Source organism: Podarcis bocagei (genome assembly GCF_964188305.1).
Source record: "Podarcis bocagei genome assembly, chromosome: 4".
Taxonomy (NCBI): domain Eukaryota; kingdom Metazoa; phylum Chordata; class Lepidosauria; order Squamata; family Lacertidae; genus Podarcis; species Podarcis bocagei.
The window spans coordinates 34,741,378-34,761,890 of NC_138128.1; the positions used below are offsets into that span (position 1 = coordinate 34,741,378).

Genomic DNA, 20,513 nt, shown 5'->3' on the forward strand with positions numbered 1-20,513 from the left:
GTCATTTACAAATGATAAAATAGTAAAACCAAGAGGGGGAGAAATCACATTTGGTGGTAATGTCAGGTGACTGGCAGGTGGGCGGGGCTGTGCACCTGTCCAAGTGGCCCATGGGGTTGTGGTGGCTGAATTGTTGATCCCATTTGCCTCCTCCATCCAGTTACCCATCCCTGCTCTAATGGTAATCATCTTCAAGGTGCTACAGTAACTGTAGCACACGCCTGATGATATGTGTGCTGTATCTCCTGGGGAACGTGCATGTTTCTATACAATGTCTCAAACATACCATGAGCAGAATTGAATGCTGAAAAGCCGAAGGGTTATGAAACACCCACGGCGCACTTGGTACCTATAGGTTTATAAAGGCAAAAATGTAAGCATTCAGCGCCGCATAGCTCCTCTTCTGCTCAGCTGCTTCCGTGCATGACTTCATGGCATATTAGATGGCTTCTGGGAATACATTTGTACTCTACCTTGTGCTCTTCACTTCATAAATCAGCTTTAAATGTTATCAAAAATGATGTCAGTTCATCCCTCACCTTTAGTCCTTGGCCAAGACTCTCCAGTGAGTTAATATCCAAACCTTCCTTGCAGGCTTGCAAACAGGAAATCACTTTCTGACTCTCAATTTTGCCTGGTCGGATGGTTAGGCTGGCAAGGCTGCCATGGAAAAACTGAGCAAATCTGGGTTTAGAGACTTCACCTCCTATTAAAAAAAAAAGCACAAATCGTAGCTGATAATAATTCATAGATACATTTTTATTTATGGCTATCAATATTTCCAACACAGTCTTTAAATGTCTGAGACAACTGACAATCCAGCTGCTGTTGTAATCCCAAACAGAATTCCAAATAGAAAATGACTCGTACATTGTTACTATTTATGGTTATAACGCTCCAGACCTATCTGCACATTCTAATTCCCATGCAATTAGATTGCATGAGGGAAAGTGGGGGCATGTGCACTAGCTCTGCCCCCTCCATCCCTGTCCCTATCATCTGTCACAAGCTGAAGGTAAATGTGTGCAGTGCTCTACTCCCCATGCAATTTCCCTGGAAGAAAAGACTCCCCACATCCGAAGTTATTCCTCCAACTTGTGGAAGGTGTCAGGTATGATGACAGAGGGAGCTGGAGCTAGCACACTCATTTCCCTCATGTGAGGGATTAGAATGTCTAAATATCACCATTTATATTATTAAAAACTCCTGCTTTCATACGGGAGTCTGATGTGAAAATGCATTCTAGTCGGAGACTAGGCCTGCAAAACATCAGCCCTGCAGCAGGTGATGTAAAAACTGCTTCTACAATTTTAATTTAGAAGCAGCAAAAAGCTAAGCATCAAACTCTATTATATTTTAGAAGATAATTGTGATTCTGTAGATGAAGAAGGAAACCTGAAAATAGCATGCTGTTTAAAAACAAAGCACCAACCAAATGAAAAGGCCATCTATGCTGCTTGCTGGTCCTGGGAATAGTAAATCTCTTATAAAGCAATATGCAATTAGTTACTGTTAAATTAACAAAATGGCCTTCCTACCAAATTTGCTTACCTTCTATGTAAACTAACATTATGCTGCTTAGTAATGACTGCCTGTGATATATAAAACTAAATAGAAATGAGTGGCTGATAGAGGAAAGAAAAACAGACTCATTATGGAGTAAATTAAGGAAATAAACCCATTCAAGATTAACATCTGATTTCAGTCATGCCAGTGGGTGAGGTATGGGTGAATCAGAAGCAATTGGATTTTGCACATTGATTTCATGCACATTGATTTATTGGGGTATAGGCTGCTTTGGTTTGATTTCATCAATATCATAATTGCATACTGAGGTTGATTCTCTTACTGATTCCTGAAACTCGGTACCTTATAATATGCATCAAGCCTGCAATTACTACCACCAAACATTTCACAGAACATTTTTACTTGGTTTTATATTTTCTACATCTGCACCACATTATGATACTAACCCATATGATGTATATTTCCGTATTAACAATGAACTACTATTGCTTTTAAGGAAGAAGCCACATTTCCAGAAGGGAGAGTCAGAATTACTATAACTGACAACAAACCACAGAGAGAGAGAGAGAGAGAGAGAGAGAGAGAGAGAGAGAGAGAGAGAGAGAGAGACTTGTGTATACTAATAGCAAAAGAGACATGGCCAACAGATATTTTAATATTTCCCATTTTACAAGATGCATTAACTGTATTTTTAAATTGTTAGAGAAATGCAATCCCTTAAAGTGTCACTTGCAAAAGCTAACCAACACCCTCCTTGGGACACAAATAGAGAGAAGTACACAGCACTGACAAATGCATCAGAAGCGTTATGGTTTAAAAATAAGCATCCAGCTGAACAGTTATCCTTCTCAAGGGGTTATAGTACAGACACTGGTCACGTCTGCCATTGGCAGCACCTTCTAGGTCCACCTGAGCAGCTTCAGCCAGACAACTAGTATAAATAAAAGAGACAGTCCAATTGAAACTTATTTATAGATCCGGCAGAGAAGACAAACCCACCTGCATCATAAAAATTAATGATGAACCATAGTGTTGATGCACCACCTGAGCCCAACCAAATGTAGCCAAACTTCACAACCATTTAGTTACTTGCAAGGACAGCTACAACAACAATAAAAAGGGAGTGACAGTGTTGTCAACATTGAAATGACACACAGATGGGCTTATTTATTTTAACTCCCTAGAAAAAAAAAATATAACAATTTAAACAATTGAAAGGACAGTCTATTTCTGCCAAAAGGCTTCATTCATACTTTATGACTCTGTCCTTTTATTACCAATGATGGAAAACCCATAAACACTTAGGTTCATGGTACCATATCAGCTTTGGAAAGGAAAGAAAAACATTGTTAAATAAAACTTTAGTTATTTTTCCTAACGGAATTTTAATCCGTTTCAGGTATCAAAAAATGTCACCAGTTTTGATTTCCAAAGGGTATCTTAAAAAATAAAATCACACCCTATGCCAAGGAATTAGTACTGCACATGAATTCTACTTGGCGAACAACAGAGCATAAACTGCACACCCATACCTTAATTAGGAGAACCTAATTGAACAACAAAGACTAATCTGTATTGAACTAAGCAAAGAAAGGACAGTATATCTTGCATTCTGACACAAAATGCCCATCTCACATGAGATGCATATTCTCAGGTTCTATTTGCAACTTCATGAAAAATAATTTGTTGAATGGCCTGCACCTGTACCATCCTTTTCACACATTAAGATTTCAAATGAAGCCCCTCCTGCTGTGCCCATCCCTTACCTCAGTGTGATGAGTGGCCAGCGGGGGGGGGGGGGGAGACTTTTCCATGATGAATTATATGAATTGGCATGTTATGTTTTGAAATGAAGTGGCATCTAGACTATTATGCAATGATGTGTTGGTTTGTATGTTTTGATGTTGTGTTGGAAGCCACTTGGAGTACATTTATGTGGCAATGTGTGATACAACTGAAATCTACTACATTTATATTTTGGGAAGCTGTTTGTCCGTATATCTGTTTTCTATGTATTTGGACGCTTCTTAAGATAACATAACCACATTTTGCATAATTGTTCCTGAGATCGAAGAGCAGGTTGCCATCTGTGTTCGGATCCAGTTGGACACCATTTTTAATCAAGATAGTAGACTGAAGCTTTGAAACTGCATTTTTTTTGGGGGGGGGATTCCTATAAATCCCGAGCAATTCTGAATATGAAGTTGCCAATTGTCAAATAAATAAATAATGACTTTCAGGACAACATAACACATACAACTATTAAGTATGTGATTAGAGCATGGAATTATAAAGTCAAATAGGATATGCTTTCTAAAGCCTGGTGTGGCCTTCTTGAATAGATGGGTGATGACACTGACTTGCAGTGTCAGTTTCTGTCTCCTGCAAGAATATACCCAAATCCCATGTGTTATTTGTGTATGAGCAAAATATATTAGTCTTCTGAAGCCTACCCACTAAGTTGGTAATATCTGAGGCCCATATACACATTTTTTCCACGTTGTGTACAGTGTTTATCACATCATGTACTTTTTTGCAGTGTATATGAAGTGGAAAAACAAAGAAGCACACACTATGATTATAGTAGATAGAGTTATGGTCTGAAATATGTATGAACTAAAATTGTTCTGTATCATGTAGTCACGTGATAATTTTAGGACAGAAATGAGCAACAGAAAATATAGTTAGCAGTCCTTAGAAGCATCAACACTTACTACAAAACACTATTGGTCCTATTACGCTAAATAAAGTTGTGTTTTAATTAATTTGATTATATGACCAACCATGCCTTTTAGGCAGAAAAAGCAAAGGAGGATGATTCACTAATCTGTTTTGTTGTTGTTTTAAACATGGGATTATGGTTTGTCAGGACACAAAGAAGAAGGGGAAGAAAACAGCAAAATTACTTCCATTGTTTATATGGTAATGTGACTTAATTTGTTAGGAGGCATTGTCTGAAAGAGCTACTCAGTGTTGACTCCATTGTGGAAATGACACAAGTTAATTACTTCATCCCTCACCACAACTCTTAAGATACCAAAATGGCTTTGCAGTATTGGAAGTAATGACTTCTCAGCTATGGAAAATGGAAGTGCAACCTTTTGACAGTAATTAACTCATGTCACGGCTATAGTGACAGGAGGTAAAGAGTTATACATATAGAAAGGATTGGTTCCTGAGGGGAACACTATGAAATTGAGACTTTATCTTTTTTCAAAGATACTCTGATGAAGTCTGTGGGAAAAGAGTTCATATAACCTGCTTACTTCTCTGCCTGTCTTTGCCACAAAATGATTGTTGGTAACTAAAGAGCCAAAGGCTTCTAAACCTTGGCATTATTGAAGTCATCATTTAGTAAGAGAGGTTCTTTGCCACATTGGCAGATGAACTGTTATCAGAACACAATGGCCTCTTATACAACTAAAAGACTGCTGCCAAAGAGTGCTATTATTAAATATAACAATGTGATAATCAAACTTAATCTGATTTTACTGTCTGAAAGCTCAGAAAAGAACTGCAAACAATAAAGAAGAGGAACATACTGATGCAAATGCTCTATGAGACCCTTTGAGATGTTACACATGTTCCAACAAAGTTTTATCACTGTCAATTTGTGTATTCAAGAAGCCTGCCTTTCATAAACTGAAAACAAGGCATATACAGTAATTCCTTATTTTTTCTACTCACCTGATCAAGACAAGCATTACCATACATTGCTACCACAGAAGGTCTATAAGCTGCTCTATTTCAGGAGCACATTGTAAATAAGACTCAAATAAAATCTGTATGGAGGTTACAACCTCATGAGTAGGGAGGTCAGGCACTGACAGTAGTACTGTGTTCTAAAAACCAGCTTGATGAAAGCAGCTATACGTTAGCGGATCCTGAAGAAGCTTCTACTAATTAAAAATAAATTCTTGTGGGCAATGTATTTTTGAAAGCCACAGTGCAAAGGATGCAACACAACTCTCTTACTACAATATTTTCTGTTACTGTGCATCCAGTGCTTTTCAAGCTGCACTGGCTCCCGGTGGAGTACAGGGTCAGATTTAAGGTGCTGCTTTTGACCTTTAAAGCCCTTCACGGCCTAGGACCCTCGTACCTACGGGACCGCCTCGCCTGGTATGCCCCACGGAGAGCCTCAAGGTCCATAAATAACAACACCCTAGTGGTCCCAGGCCCTAAGGAAGTTAGATTGGCTTCAACCAGAGCCAGGGCCTTTTCAGCACTGGCCCCAACTTGGTGGAATGCTCTGTCTCATGAGACCAGGGCCCTGCAGGATCTGATCTCTTTCCGCAGGGCCTGTAAGACAGAGTTGTTCCGCCTGGCCTTTGGATTGGAGCCAATTTGATTCCCTCCGCCCCCTTTTTCTTTTTTCTTTTCCTTCTCCTGCAATGAGGCTCCATTTTAATATTTTAATGTTCCATTATTTTAATGTTGTATTTTATTTTTGTTTTTAAGTTGTAATCACTCATCTTGTTTTTATTATTGCTTGTAAGCCGCTCTGAGCCCGGCCTTGGCTGGGGAGGGCGGGGTATAAATAAAAAATTATTATTATTATTATTATTATTATCAGCAAAAAAACCCCCACCCTTATATAGTGCCCTCCTGCCCCATGTATAGTTCGGTGTCAAACTCTTGCCAGGCTAATTCTGCCATTTCTTGGAATAGCCATCGCAAACAGAGTGGCACTCACCATGTTTGGCTGGTGCCTGGGACCAACATAGAAAAGTATATTATAAGCAGCTGCTTATAACTAAAATATTTATAGCTCAGCCATCCATCATTACAACAATCTTAGGGTGAAGTAAAATAAAACTCAATTTAAAACAACAAATGTATCAATAACTTACATAACATTAAAAAAAAACCATGCAGATAATGGCCCAAATGGTTAAGGGCTTTAAAGGTTAACATGATCACTCTAAACTGAGTCCAGATATGCAATGGTAATCAATTCATGTGGTGCAAAATTGATGGCACGTGTTCTAGCCTTCTGGACAGTGCGAGCATCCAGGCAGTCACATTTGGCACTGATTGAGACTTCCTGTCTTCTAAGGTAGCCTCACAAAGTATGGATTTAATTAGTGCATGAAATCTAGAGTTTGATATAAGTGTGGGTCACTCTGTGTGGCTTATCTTACATTTTTAACAACGGGGGTGGGGGTGGGGAAAGAAAGCGTGTTCTCCCTGAAATGAGAGCACGTGTTGCGGTGGGGTCTGCCAAGCCAACCCTCTGTTGCCAGGCAGGGTAAATGCAAGCTGGCCTGGGGCAACGATTGGATAGCCGGGTTGCTGGGGCAAATTGCATGTTGCAATGTGGTGGGTGGGACCAAAGGCTTTAAATATTGGGGCACTCAGCTTTTGCTTTCTCTTTCACTGAGTGCATAGGATCACCCACCCACCCGCCCTGAGTTCTGGTTGACCTTGCTATGCCTGTCATGGGGTCGTCTGCCATTAGGGCAGAGGCCTGGTAGGAATTTTGTCCATTTGGCTGATTGGCTGGTGCCATTTGGTTTTTGCCTACTACATAGCAATTCGTCACAACTTGTAAGGTTGTGGCTAGGCATTGGTTATAAAAATTGGTGGAGGAGGGGTAAGGATAGGCTGGGCCTGCCCCTCCAATGGTGGTGTGGAAGGGAATTCCGTTAAAGGAATCCAGGGGCTTGCCACGATTTCGTCCAATCCCTGAAATGGGACCAGGGCTGGCAAGCCCTGGGGAGCATGTGGGTGAGTGGTGAGGGCCTGTGACTCAGCTCCATTGCTCCCCATATATTGTTTTCCCTTCACTGGCTTCCGAGGGAGTTTGGAAGTCAGTTCTGTCCCAGGCGGGGGGACAGATAGCCTTAACCAATGCCTAAGCAACCACTCACAGATTATGTATTTTAATAAAGTTGTGGCCAAAATTATGCCAAAAACCTTAAACAAAAATTATGTGTGAATTGTGAGTTATTTTGAGGGGTGGCTTGGGGACCTCGACACGCAACAACTTTAGGAAGACTGCATTTTGTGTACACAGTTGATTCCAAATGGAGTACTGGCAGTCCTGTATTTCAATTGGGAAGCACGACACATTGTTCCATAAAAATTGGTTCTTATAACAGCTTGCCAGCATTTCAGTATACCTTATAATATAAAGAATGTTATCAAATTAAAAAGTTATACCGAAAGACTGTTAAGAAGCAATACCTTATGAACAAATATGTTCCCTCAGTCTTGCTTATGATATTTTCGAGAAAGAGACAGACTTATAAGTAGCATTATTTTAGTGAGCTCACCTATGGTAAACAGAATTAAAATGTATCGGTCGCAGGAGTGCCCTGCTTCTCATGTGATCTAAGGCATGTTAAGAAGGCAGCCAGCATGAAACAAATCCTGCTTTCCAGACAAGAAATGAAATGTCTTTATCTTGGAAAAAGACTTTTCTTCACAGTTAACAGTAATACATTAAACATTTCCTTTAACCTTTGTTTTTATTTTTAAATAGAATTCATCCCGATTTTTTCTTCTTTCTTTCCTACATTTTCTCCTACTGCTAGTATTACTATTTTTGGCATGAATGGATTTTGATCCCGATTCTCACGAAACTGCAACCTAATAAATCCTAGAAAATCTGGAAGGTTTTTAACCTGTTGGACTGTCTGTCCTTCTGCTGCTGGTTATCCTAATTACAAGACAAGGGGTCTAGCCTGCTTTATTTATTTATTTATAGAAACCATGAAAATCAGAGAATGCCTTTTGTATGACAAAAGGTCATACAAGAGAGAAAGAGCAAATAAGTATGGATGAAAAAGGATGACCTGCTTTTAAAGCAAAGGATTAAGCTTTGAACTTGAACACTGTTCTGGAAATACAACAAAATGGAAAATAATAACTCTAAAACAGTACTATAGTGATCACAGATTAATGTCCTTTGAAATGTTGGCATTTAGTTTGGAGGTCAGGTTTGGAAATGCAATAATATGAAATCTATATGCTGCTTTGATCCAGATTTACTACATAAGCATCGTGTGAATGTGACTGCTGACTTTATTAGACTTTCCTTACATTTTACCAATAATACTTTTTGTACAACCAAAATTTCCTGTCATGAAACTTTGCTCTTCTTTGTGGTTCAAAGAGATGCCATATGCGGTCTTAGTCATGTAGGATCTCAAGGCATCAGTGGTGAGGACTCATTCGAAGATCTATCCCAAAACTTGTTGACTTTCTGTTTACTAGGGAATAGAATTATGCCAACAGTGTTTTGTTTTGTCTTGTTTATGGTCAAATCAATGAAACAAGACTGTATATCTGTTAGCCATGAGCAATAGTTGCAAAAAAAGGAAAGTCGGTTTTTTCTGCAGCAGAACACAGATAATACAGTCTCTCCCCTTGCATTTAGTGGATTTCATTTATATAACAAAGATATAGTGTGATACAGTGTCCCATAATGAAGAAAACTGATACAAGTAAAACAACACAATCCTACCCCATCTGTGTTGGGGCCTGGGGTTGAGTTAGTTAGAATGGCATGCAGACTTCTTCCTACCAGCTTTTGCCGAGGACTGACAAAAACTTGTATGGGCATTTGTATTTGCACTTTTCTGATAAGTAAAAGAATTCATATTTGAAAATAAGTAAATAAATAAATGTCTTACAACAGAATTTACCAAACAAACTCAGTTAGGTCTTCTGTTTATGGAATGGGCCTTTTCAGCCCCAACTCCCCCCGTGCACCCCTCTATACACACCAAAATTGGTTCAGGGGGATCAGGAGCACCCCCAGAACAGAGCAGAGGGGAAGGTGATGGGGATTGTTCCACTTGGGAAACTGAAATGCTTGTGTAAATGGAATGTTTTTAATAGTGTGACATTGAATTCCACTCTTTGGATTTATAAATGGATATTACTTTTTGCTGAGTAGATATCTTGTCTTCCCATTCTGTGTAAAAACAACCAAAATGTTGAGTTGGAGTCTTACCTTTCCATTTAAGCACATTTTGAATTCTACTTGCTACCAAGAAGAGAAAGATATGAACATACCTAATTGTGGAGATTCCCTCTCCATCCAGAATTCCCAGCAAAAGTGCCCTAGTCTCAAATGGTGAGAGAGATCCTGTAACATTTGGGATATGTCTTATAATTCCATTCCAGAATCTCATCACCAGTAGTGAAGGGAAAGAGAGAGAGAGAGAGAGAGAGAGAGAGAGAGAGAGAGAGAGAGAGAGAGAGATCCTGCCTAAATGTATTTTTGTATACATTACTTGGCTGGAGAACTACATTTCAAAATTTGGAGTAGTGTGAATCTTCAATGATGGTTGTGTTTCGGTTTATGTATTATTTCAAGAAGCATAAATTAGCTAGATAGACTTTCCTTTAAATGGAAAGTGAATGAAGTGTGCCCTCATCCCTGCCTAGGAGTGGCAGTTCTGAATGGGAATGCTCTATCTTTTATTCTAACCATTTATTTTGCTTGGCAGAGTTTACGTAATGCATAACAGGCCTTAAATGGGCTGTATTATGATATGAGTGTAAATCCATTACCCTGGGTCTCACCTTGCTAGGTAAGCATTTTATAGCCACAGAAGGGACTCTATAAAACCCCTTCTGTACAAAATCATCTAGTGCTTTCTGCCAGTGCTGTAGTTTTTTGGTGGAATGCAGATGTGGATGGTCTGAAAATAATATAACAGCTGCAGAAATATCACCATTCTCACAGGTCCTCCAATGCCATCAATGATGCATTCCGTGTACCTTGCACCTGCAAGTTTTTTTCTTAAAATCCTGGCTGTCCTTTAAACTTATTACTCAGTTGGTTAGAGCAGGTGCTGATAACACAAAAATTGCAGATTTGAGCCCTGTATGGGACAGCTGCATGTTCCTGCATTGCAGAGGGTTAGATCCCTCAGGGTCCCTTCCAACTCTACAATTCTATGATTTCGAATCCTGGATAGTTGGTTATTGGAATATGCAACCCATAGGTATTTCCAGTGCTTTTTGTTCTGGGGGGACGCAGGGATATGCATACCCCTAAACATTTTGTGAATCTAAGTTTGGCCTCATTGAGGGGCAATATTTCAATATGAGTAGGAAAATGAGAGTATCCCTAAACATATTTTTTTTAAGAAAAAAAGCACTGGGTATTTCCAAGCATCCTTGATCCATTTGTAGCTAATCTTGTGTAATTCAGCTTTCCTTCCTAGCAACTTCTTGTTGTGGAGGGAATTCTGAGATTTGTGGTATAGTGGTACCTCTGGATGTGAATGGGAACCGTTCCGGAGCCCTGTTTGCATCCAGAAGTGAACGCAACCTGCATCCGCACGAGTCGCGAATTGGTGCTTCCGCGCATGGGCGTGATGTCATTTTGAGCATCTGCACATGTGCAAGTGGCGAAACCCGGAAGCAACACGCTCCGTTACTTCCGGGTCGCCGTGGCGCGCAACCTGATAATATTCATCCTGAAGCTACTTCAACCTGAAGTATGACTGTATTCTAATTCTAGCTTTGTTTGCATCCTTCTTCCTGCTAAGTGCTACAAGAACAACACTGCGTTGGAGAAGGAGGAAGCTGCCACACAGAGTCATCTCCTGGACTGGATGCCAGAAGACAAGCAGGTGGGGCCTGCCTAAGGGAGCTAATGGATCAGCCTCCACTGAAGGCTGCAGATTCCTTTTCCTACTCTGCCTTCTCTTGATAGTTTTTTCTCCCTGTCTGCAGTCTGCTCAGACTCCCCTCCATCTTCAAAGAACTCGCCTCAGAATTAATTCCCCAGCTTTTTAAACCAACCTCTTGATAAAGCAGTTTCTAAGAACCAAAAGGAGCCAGGCCATGCCACAAGGCTGCAGAGGATTAAATTTACTACCACTTTAGTGGGGGGGATATTATGCATTGCCAAAGAAAAGAGGATTGGTATCGCCAAAAGAGGAAACAAATTTGCATAAATATTGTACATGGCAATTTATACGAATAAATTTATATTAATATATATTTTATGCAAATTTAGAAACAATAATTGTCATACAAAAAACAAACAAAAAAACCCACATCTGACCAGCAGCAGCTTGTGTGGTGGGCACAATGGAGCTTCATTGGTTTCCTGCTTTCCGTGCATTATTGCCCGTTACTGTGAAGGGGGTGGGATTGGCACATTAGGATTCAGAAGCAAAGAACTGGCTTCATCACGGTGCCTGCACCATGCTCCCTGCTGCATTGGTCCTCTCCCCTAGGATGATTTGGGAAGGTGGAAGGGCAAGGCAGCCCCACCCAGGCTGCATCACCAGCCATTACTATCTCTGACCATAGTGGGAAAGACATCAGTGACTTGTGTGCTAGCTTTGTCAGCTGGCTAGCTGCTGCTAACTGTTGATATGCAACCTCAAGTCTCCCACTCTCCCTGCTTACCGTTCTTCATCTTTAAACTGGGTTTTCTTTAAATAAGACCTTTAAATGAGACCTTAAATGGGACACGGGTGGTGCTGTGGTCTAAACCACAGAGTCTAGGGCTTGCCGATCAGAAGGTCGGAGGTTCAAATCCCTGTGATGGGGTGAGCTCCCGTTGCTCAGGCCCTGCTCCTGCCAACCTAGCAGTTCGAAATCACATCAAAGTGCAAGTAGATAAATAGGAACCGCTCCAGCGGGAAGGTAAACAGCATTTCCATGCACTGCTCTGGTTTGCCAGAAGCGGCTTAGTCATGCTGGCCACATGACCCGGAAGCTGTATGCCAGCTCCCTCAGCCAATAAAGCGAGATGAGTGCCGCAACCCCAGAGTCGGACACTGAGAAGGGATACTTACCAGAAACATTTAAGATTTTGTGAAGTTAGCAGAACATAAGGAGTTTCTACAACAGGCACATAACATGTTCCTATAGTGCTGCTGCTGGTGTTTCCAGTTTGGTCAAATATAGAACTATGCCATCAGCAAATAAGCTAATTTTATGACAGTTACCCTCAATTTGGATTCCCTTGGCCTTTGCGTTGCCTTGGACTGTCACACTCACAGCTAAAAGCTCAATTGACAGCACAAAGGGAAAGTGGGCATTCCTACCTGCTCCAACAATTGATCTGAAATTTTCCACACTGGAAGTTATTAACCTTCACTAAGAGCATCGAGCTCTGACTTCCCAAAGGCAGTCCATTCCCAAATTCTTCTTTTGCAGTAAGTTAAAAAGACAACCTCGAGGCAACCTGCTTCCAGGTAGTCAAAAGCTTTTCCCACATCAAAACAACAAACAGCACGTCTCTTTTCTTGCTCAAGTTATGTCCAATATTTTTGTCACACTGTTTGCAAAATCCCCCCTACTATAAATCTATTATGGGCCAGATTACTGCATGAACACAGCACATTGCTCAGTCTTTTCGCAAGGAGGGAAGTTAAAGTACTTGCATCTCGATTAAGCAGCAAATTATGGAAATAATGCCAGAGAAAAGAAAAAGAGAAGTCTGTTTTCTTGCCAGCTTCGATGGACAGCCAGTTCGTATGTTTGCATTGGCATCAGGTTAGTGGGAAGGAAAATGCAATAATTCCAGGTGGTGGTGCTCAAAGGGATAGTTGTAACCAAAACTGTGAAAGAAGACTACAGGTGAGAGCCTAGTAAGTCTTATAAGGAACCTAGGGAGTCAGGCAAGGTAGGGAGCAGATGGTCCTCATTAGAATGACCAGTTGTTCCGACCAAAGAGCAGGTGGGTGTTTTGAAGGTTTATAATCAATATGCCACTTTACTGGTTCCCCAGGTCGCCTGACATACCACTGAGTCAGCTGGGCTCTGGGTACCATAAACCTCTAGTTGCTCCTTCAGACCAGCTGCTTTAGTGGCACCCAAAAGGGCAGAAAACTAGATGACACTATCAGAGAATAGGGTTCCTTTATAAAAAGTTAGCTTACTCAATACATTTATATGCTGCTTAATCGTTTGCATATCTAAGTGACATACATAAATGAAGCCATTCAGAACAAAACATTGAAATCAACCAAAAGAACAAACAAAACCCCAAAATTTTGGCCAGGAGCTTTATTGGTCAGGCAGTAAGGAGCTGGATTTGGAGCAACCCTATGACACTTTACTACAGTGTTACCTCTGGTTGCGAACGGGATCTGTTCCGGAGGCCCGTTTGCAACATGAAAAGCGCGCAACCCACAGCAGCGCGTCTGCACACTCGCGGGTTGTGATTCACCGCTTCTGCGCATGCGTGTAATGTCATTTTGTGTTTCTGCTCATGTGTGAGCAGCGAAACCCGGAAGTAACCCTTTCCGGTTACTTTCTATTAGTAAGTAACCCTTTCCGGTACTTCCGGGTCGAGCGGGACATAACCTGAAAGAACGTAACATAAAGTGGACGTAACGTGAGGTATGACTGTATTCCTGCGCAGCCCTCTCTTTAGATCTCTAGGGTGGAATCTACATACATTTTAAAAAAAACAAAACCATGCTGTGAAGATGCTTTAAAGTTTTGAAAAATACAGTGAATTTGGCATCACTCACCTTCACCATCTACTGCCATATTTGTATATTGCACTTTACAACCCATTTAAAACATTTTATTTGCAGCTGTATAGGTGAGTCCTAACTCTATATCCTTATCTCCAGAAACTGTTTCTTTTTAAAAAATATATATATATGAAATCTTTGACATTTCTGAGACCACATAAAGACTATGCTCAGTGTTGTTGTTCTGAAGCATAGGCCACACACATACACACATGATAGGACCTTGCTTTTGGTTAATATTACTGAGGTTTTACTGTACAGTAGATGTCCTCAAATCTTAATTTACACATTTCAGTCTTCTACTTACCTTGCCAACAAGCGCCAACAGTAAGTTGCATTGCTATGTGTGATGGATGAATAGGCCAGTCATTTGTTACAAGGTAAGGTTCGTACGTTGTACCATCCATATACAAAGTAACTACTGGGAATTCAACATTTACGACATAGTAGTGCCATTCTTTATCGCAAATCTAAACAAGAGAAGGAAAGGGGAGAAAATATACTTAGCACCTGTTTTTAATGCGCAGAGTCTTGTAACGTCATCAAAAGGGTGATAACATTTTTGAAATTTGAAGAAAAGTATCAGTGATCTTGCGGCAGTTCATAAACATGCATTTTAATACAGAACTGTGCTTTACTTCAAAATTATTTCCCACATCAAACTTGTCCAAGCAAATGAAAAAATATTCTGTCATTAAAAATAAAATAAAATAAAATGCAAAAGCATTTCAAAAATCAATACCACCCCCACACGCTTAAAACTTTACTCTTATAGTAATTATACCCTCTCAATAATCAAATGCCAATTTCATTATCTTTTAGAAATAGAATGCAGCAATTGGGCCTAATAAACAGCTAGGAGAACAGCTGCAAAAACTTTTAGGCATTCATCCACTGTGTAGAACAGGCATGCATAGGAAAGGATACAGGCTCTGTCCATACCCACCTCTTCATTCAAACACTAGAACAGATAGCCCAAACATACTGCCTTTCTTATTATTGACTCCAGTTGCAGAAGCTGAGGCTGAAAAAGCCAGAGACTATCTTGGCTGCGAGTCCTGGAAGACCTGCTGCTCTGCCTTGAAGGCCTTTTCCACCTGACCAGGGAGGGTGGAGCCCTGACTGACTCCAGCTGCAAAAACTGAGGCTGTTGGGGTGCTGCTGCTGTTGGTTTTTTGTATCTTTGTGAGAGGCTTTGGTGTAATTTATCTTGAAAATGTTCAGTTTGCATTTTTTTATGCTTAATTTATTGTTTATGACTACGTTTGTTATGTTGTAGTTATGTATTTTTACATGCTGTAAGCCATCTTGAGCAAGGTTTGAACTGTGGAAAGGTGGCATACAAATAAAATTATTTGCACACACACTTAGGCCTCACCTACACTATATGTTTAATACAGCATCATACCACTTTATAAACAGTCATGACTTCTCCCAAAGAATTATTGGAGCTGCAGTTTTATACAGATGGTGAGAGTTGTTCCAGGCCCCTATTCCCCTCCCAGTTCCCAGAGTTGTTTAATAATCAACCTTCTAACAACTTATATCACCTTTAACAAACTACAGTTCCCATAATTTTTTGGAGGGAAGTCAAGATTGTTTATAGTGGTATCATACTGCCTTAAATGCATGGCGCAGACCTTATACATAATGCATAGAAAACTTAACACAACAGATCTACTGATGTCATTTTTGACCCTTGTAAATTTGTAGTCGGAATGCTTTGTTGTTTTTCCTATTCATGCATAGCTCTCCTTTATTTATCTACCCTACCCTGTTCCTAGATTTTTATTTAAAACGAAGAACAAGGAAGAACAAGTAGGAGGAGGAGCTTTAAAAGGGGGAGAATATTATAATGGAACTGCTAAAAATCACAGCCAAATTATTTTGAATACATTTATAAAATCCTTAAAAGCCCAGAAGAAGACCAACAGTACAATTATTATTGTTCCCGGGGATTTTTTTCTAGTCAGAATTCGCTGGAACTCAATTCCAGCACCTCTCAGGTGGGGCAGCATTGCCATTCTAAGAGAACAAGGGAGTGAGGACATGACAGGGAGTTCTAGCATGTCACTGATTGTTCCTTATCTTCTTGTTCTGCGTTACTGTGTTTTGGGTTTAGAATTAAAGAGAAGCTGTGAAGAATAAGAGAGTTTACATAAGATATTCATTAATTTTAAATACCTGTTTCTTCTTACACAAATCCTTTGGGTATCTTGTTCTACCTTCTAAAATTTACCACTATAAGTTGCAGTGCCGGTTGGGGGCTGCACTACAGGCATTTGCTAAAATTAGCCCATAATAATCTATGGAACTAATGTGAAGAAGCTACTAGACTGTAGAGCATACCATCTGAAAATATATCCTTTGAGACTATAGTTTTGCTAAAAGAATTCTGGCAATCTAATGAGTTAATGCTGTTCTGCCCTTGCTTTTTTCGTTATTTATCAGATTCTCACTGATTATCTAGCTCCAGTCTCTTTCTACTATCTTCTTTAACTGTTGAAATGAAAAACACCTCCTATTCAGCTCCTGCTGAGCATAACAGCATCCCTTCTCTCTCTGCTTTGTTGACTTCCCATCTGTTTTTCAGATCTTATCTGGCAACATATCTTTTCACAATTGCCTTTACCTTTACTTCTCTCTTCCACTGTTAATATTTTTTCTCCCCACTATGCACCTGCAGTATTTAATTCTTTGAAGTACTGCAGTGTATAATTAAGGTTAAAAATACAGAGAAAATAAATTGCAGTATTTTTACTTTTTTTGATAAAACAGTTTCTATACAATGCCAGTTGCTGGCTACTGTATAAAATAACTGGCACAGTGGGGCTGATTTGTCTCCCTTGAACTCCTGCATTTAAATCATGGCAAAACACATTGAAAATTATAAAACAATATCAGTGCAAAATTGCTCTTCAAATGAAAAGGAAGCTGCAAAATCAGCATGTCTAGATTTCTGTGCTAAAGATCCACTAGATAAGAAAACCCCCACCCTATACCAAATTTCCATACCACATGAACTGAAGTGCAAAGACTATTATCAATGGCACGCAGAGCCATGGAAAATGAGAGGGAATCTACGCTGAATAAGTAATTATTTTAGGTGCTCTGTGGCAAAGAAACATCACATATTCTTTTACTTGCCAGCTGTGAGATCGAAAAGTGTTTGAAGACATCCTTGGTCTTTTCTTTCTTGCGCATGAAAGCAAATACATGACAATTTAAATTACTGCAAGACAATTGAGGACATCCTTACTGCAAAACCTATACCCTCAAAACTCTGGAGATCCTTAAACCAGGCATACATCGGGTGTGGGGATACTCTGGCCCTCCACACATTGCCCTCCATTGGCCATGTTTACTAGGGCTGATGTGAATTTTAGTTCTGCAACATGTGGAACTGTCATATATCAAGCTCCACTTATTACAGTCATCACAAAGCCAAACATGTCTTGTTCTTCTAGTAGTATATGTTCAAAGCTTTACTGCAAGGACAGTAATGAGTAATGGTGTCAATGCAGCATCTGCCGCCCCCCCCCAGATGTTTCTATCCGAAAAATTTGTGGGCAGGGCTGCGTAGGTCCAGCCCATCAGCAAAGGCCCGGCTTCTAATATTCTCCTTGCTGTCCTTTCCAGCTATTTGTTCCCAACAGCTCAGTGACATTGCAACCAGTAATACTTTTTGTACTTTGAGCCACTATTTACGATCCAGATGGTAATGGAAGAGAGTATAACACTCCATTTACAACAGAGTAATATCAATAGCAAGCACAGACCTCTGACTTGCCTGAATACTAATAGCTGCTTTATAGGCACCACCATGTGACTTTACCCCTTGGGGCCATGATCATGAATGAGTCCATTTCAGAAAATAGCAGTGTCTTGTGACACTGGGGGGAGAGCTGTTATATCCTATTTCGTCTCCTTTAATGCATTTGGCACATTTCTGCATGCTCATGCAAACAGCGTGGAAGGTGAGGGAAATCTAAAGTGGCTTTGTTCTTAATGAGAAGCCATGATAACGGGCTCGCCTGCTTACTAAAATAAGCATCACACCTAATGACATAAACTCATTGTCTTAACTCAGTGCATTTACAGTATTTATTATGCAGCAGGGTGTACCCCAAGCAACCCATTTGCTTTGAATCCCCTCTAGACTTTGCAGTACAACACATCCACACTGCTCAAACATAAATCTTCAGCATTGGCGTAGAATTCCAATTGCTAAGCCTGTCTCTGCAGAATTTTGAGATGTCACCGTTGTGAAAAGTTGGTAAACATGCAGTTTAGCTTAGGCTCTGCATTTTTATTTAACTGCAAGAGAGCGAATAACACAAGCAGCTAGGAAAATTTCCCTTTGATCCTTAGCTGGAGGGCTTTAGCATTATCCTCTCAGCCACAGCACCCAGATCAAACATTCTGCTCTACTACACAAGAGGTCACATGCTCTGTAAATCTGCTTCGGAGCCTGCCACCAGAGAACGTCTTATATTGTAATGTACTTGAAGCAGCAGCAACAGTTGCATGTGTCAGGGACCGGAATAAGACTGAGAACTGTCAAGAAGAAAGTGGGTGGGTGAAAGACGGAGTCTGCAGCAAATTTGTGGATGCAAAGCAAAGCATAGGTTCAGTGCTGGTACCGAGAAGAGCTCTCGCACCAGAGATTGCTGGGATAACAGGGAACTTGCCTTTTGGGTGGCGGCAATGGAGGAAGATTGGGTTGGACAGAAAGCATTTCTGTGAGGAGGTATTAGCAAGGGATTAAGTGGAGTGGAACCATGGATGAGCTTTTGTTAGTGTTTACTTGAACATGCAACCGTGCTGAATTTCCCCAGATGAGAGACAAAAGAGTTTGGGATGGGAGGATGTTTACTATTTGATGGGGTGGCCAGAAACTCTATCTTTTGTCTCTTTCCTTTCTTTTTGAAAGTTAACTAAAGGCAATCCAGTGCACTCAGCAGCCAAATGCAGGTTGCTTTAAAAACCTCTTAAGAATGGTTCTGGGAAAGTAACTCCAATAGGCCTGTGGGGTCAGATATCATTTCTCCCTGTGCATTGTGTTTTGGAAGAAGAAGAAGAGTTTAGATTTGATATCCCGCTTTATCACTACCCGAAGGAGTCTCAAAGCGGCTAGCATTCTCCTTTCCCTTCCTCCCCCACAACAAACACTCTGTGAGGTGAGTGGGGCTGAGAGACTTCAAAGAAGTGTGACTGGCCCAAGGTCACCCAGCAGCTGCATGTGGAGGAGCGGAGACGCAAACCCGGTTCACCAGATTAAAAGACTACCACTCTTAACCACTACACCACAATACATGCAATGGATTGCTTTTGTTTAATGTTGTAAAAATAGAGGGAGGGGCATGGAAAAGCCACGCAGCCATCTCAATAAGATCCCATGCACATATCTACTTCATGCTGAGAAAGACTGGGTTCTCTAGTTTCACCTTATGATGGGAAAGTGGTGGAAGAGCCAGTGTGGCATAATCTTCAGAGTGTTGGACTGGGACTTGGGAAAGCAGGGTTCAAAATTCCACTTCAACCAAGCTCACTGGGTAACCTTGGGCCAGTCACCATCTCTTAGCCTAACCTGCCTCACAGGGATGTTGTGAGGATGAAATGAAACGGGGAGGAGGAGAACCTTGAGATCCTTGGGAGATAAAGGTGGTATATAAATGTAACATGAATACATAAATTTCTAACAAGAAATGCATTGGGTCTCAGGCCTGTGTCTGTGTGAGATTATTGCCATATGACCTGCAAGCCTGCTTCCTTAACTGGAAGTGTGGGGTGGGAATTTGCCTCACATAACCAAAGATTCAACAGATTATTAAAGTTAGGTAACATCTGTACCATACATCTGAAGCACATGACCCGCCAAGAATCATGGGAACCAAATTTTATCCTTCACATAGCTACAATTCCCAGCACACTTAACTGGGAACTATACTTCCCAGGATTCTTAAACTTAACTTAAACTACAGTTCCCAGGATTGTTTGGGAGATGTCCTGTGCTTTTAAATTTGTGGTGTGGAGACGTCCAAGCAAATATGGCACCATTTTATCTTTAGCCTAAGTTTTTGCTTGTTTCTTGGACATAAGACAGTTGTGTGTGTATTGGTGAACCCCTAGTTTCAGGAGAAGCAGGAACCTAATAAGTTGAAGGAAAGAAGGGCATAGGCAGTAAGCTGATAGCCACTAAGAAAGTGAAGCTGAAGGAAAATACCCCACACATTCTTAGAAGAGGAGGTATTCTGTGGCACTGGCTTCAAAGGAAAACACTACTGGGTTGTTGTTTTTTGTGGGTGGGGTCCAAAAAGTGTCCAGGAGCATAGGGATGGGGGAAGTCTGAAACTAATTGGAATTTTTCAGCCAAAGACACGGTTGCAAGACCATTATTAGATGTAAATAATCATGATTGGGCAGGAGCGAAACATATTGAATCAGGCTTTATAAACTACAAATAATCCTTTTCAAAAGAGCTTTGTGAACAAGATTTGGCACTATTCCTTTTATGCA

At 40.6% G+C, this 20,513-nt stretch overlaps 1 protein-coding gene across 1 annotated transcript in view; it reads right to left on the reverse strand.

Annotated features, from left to right (window-relative positions):
• Positions 1-20,513, reverse strand: part of CLSTN2 (calsyntenin 2) — a 357,738-nt gene that overhangs the window by 23,225 nt on the left and 314,000 nt on the right. The window contains exons 9-10 of the mRNA XM_081192584.1: positions 14,302-14,464; positions 540-706 (exon numbers count right to left, since the gene is read on the reverse strand). Coding sequence (XP_081048710.1) covers positions 540-706; positions 14,302-14,464 — 330 coding nt within the window. The remainder of the gene's footprint in view (positions 1-539; positions 707-14,301; positions 14,465-20,513) is intronic.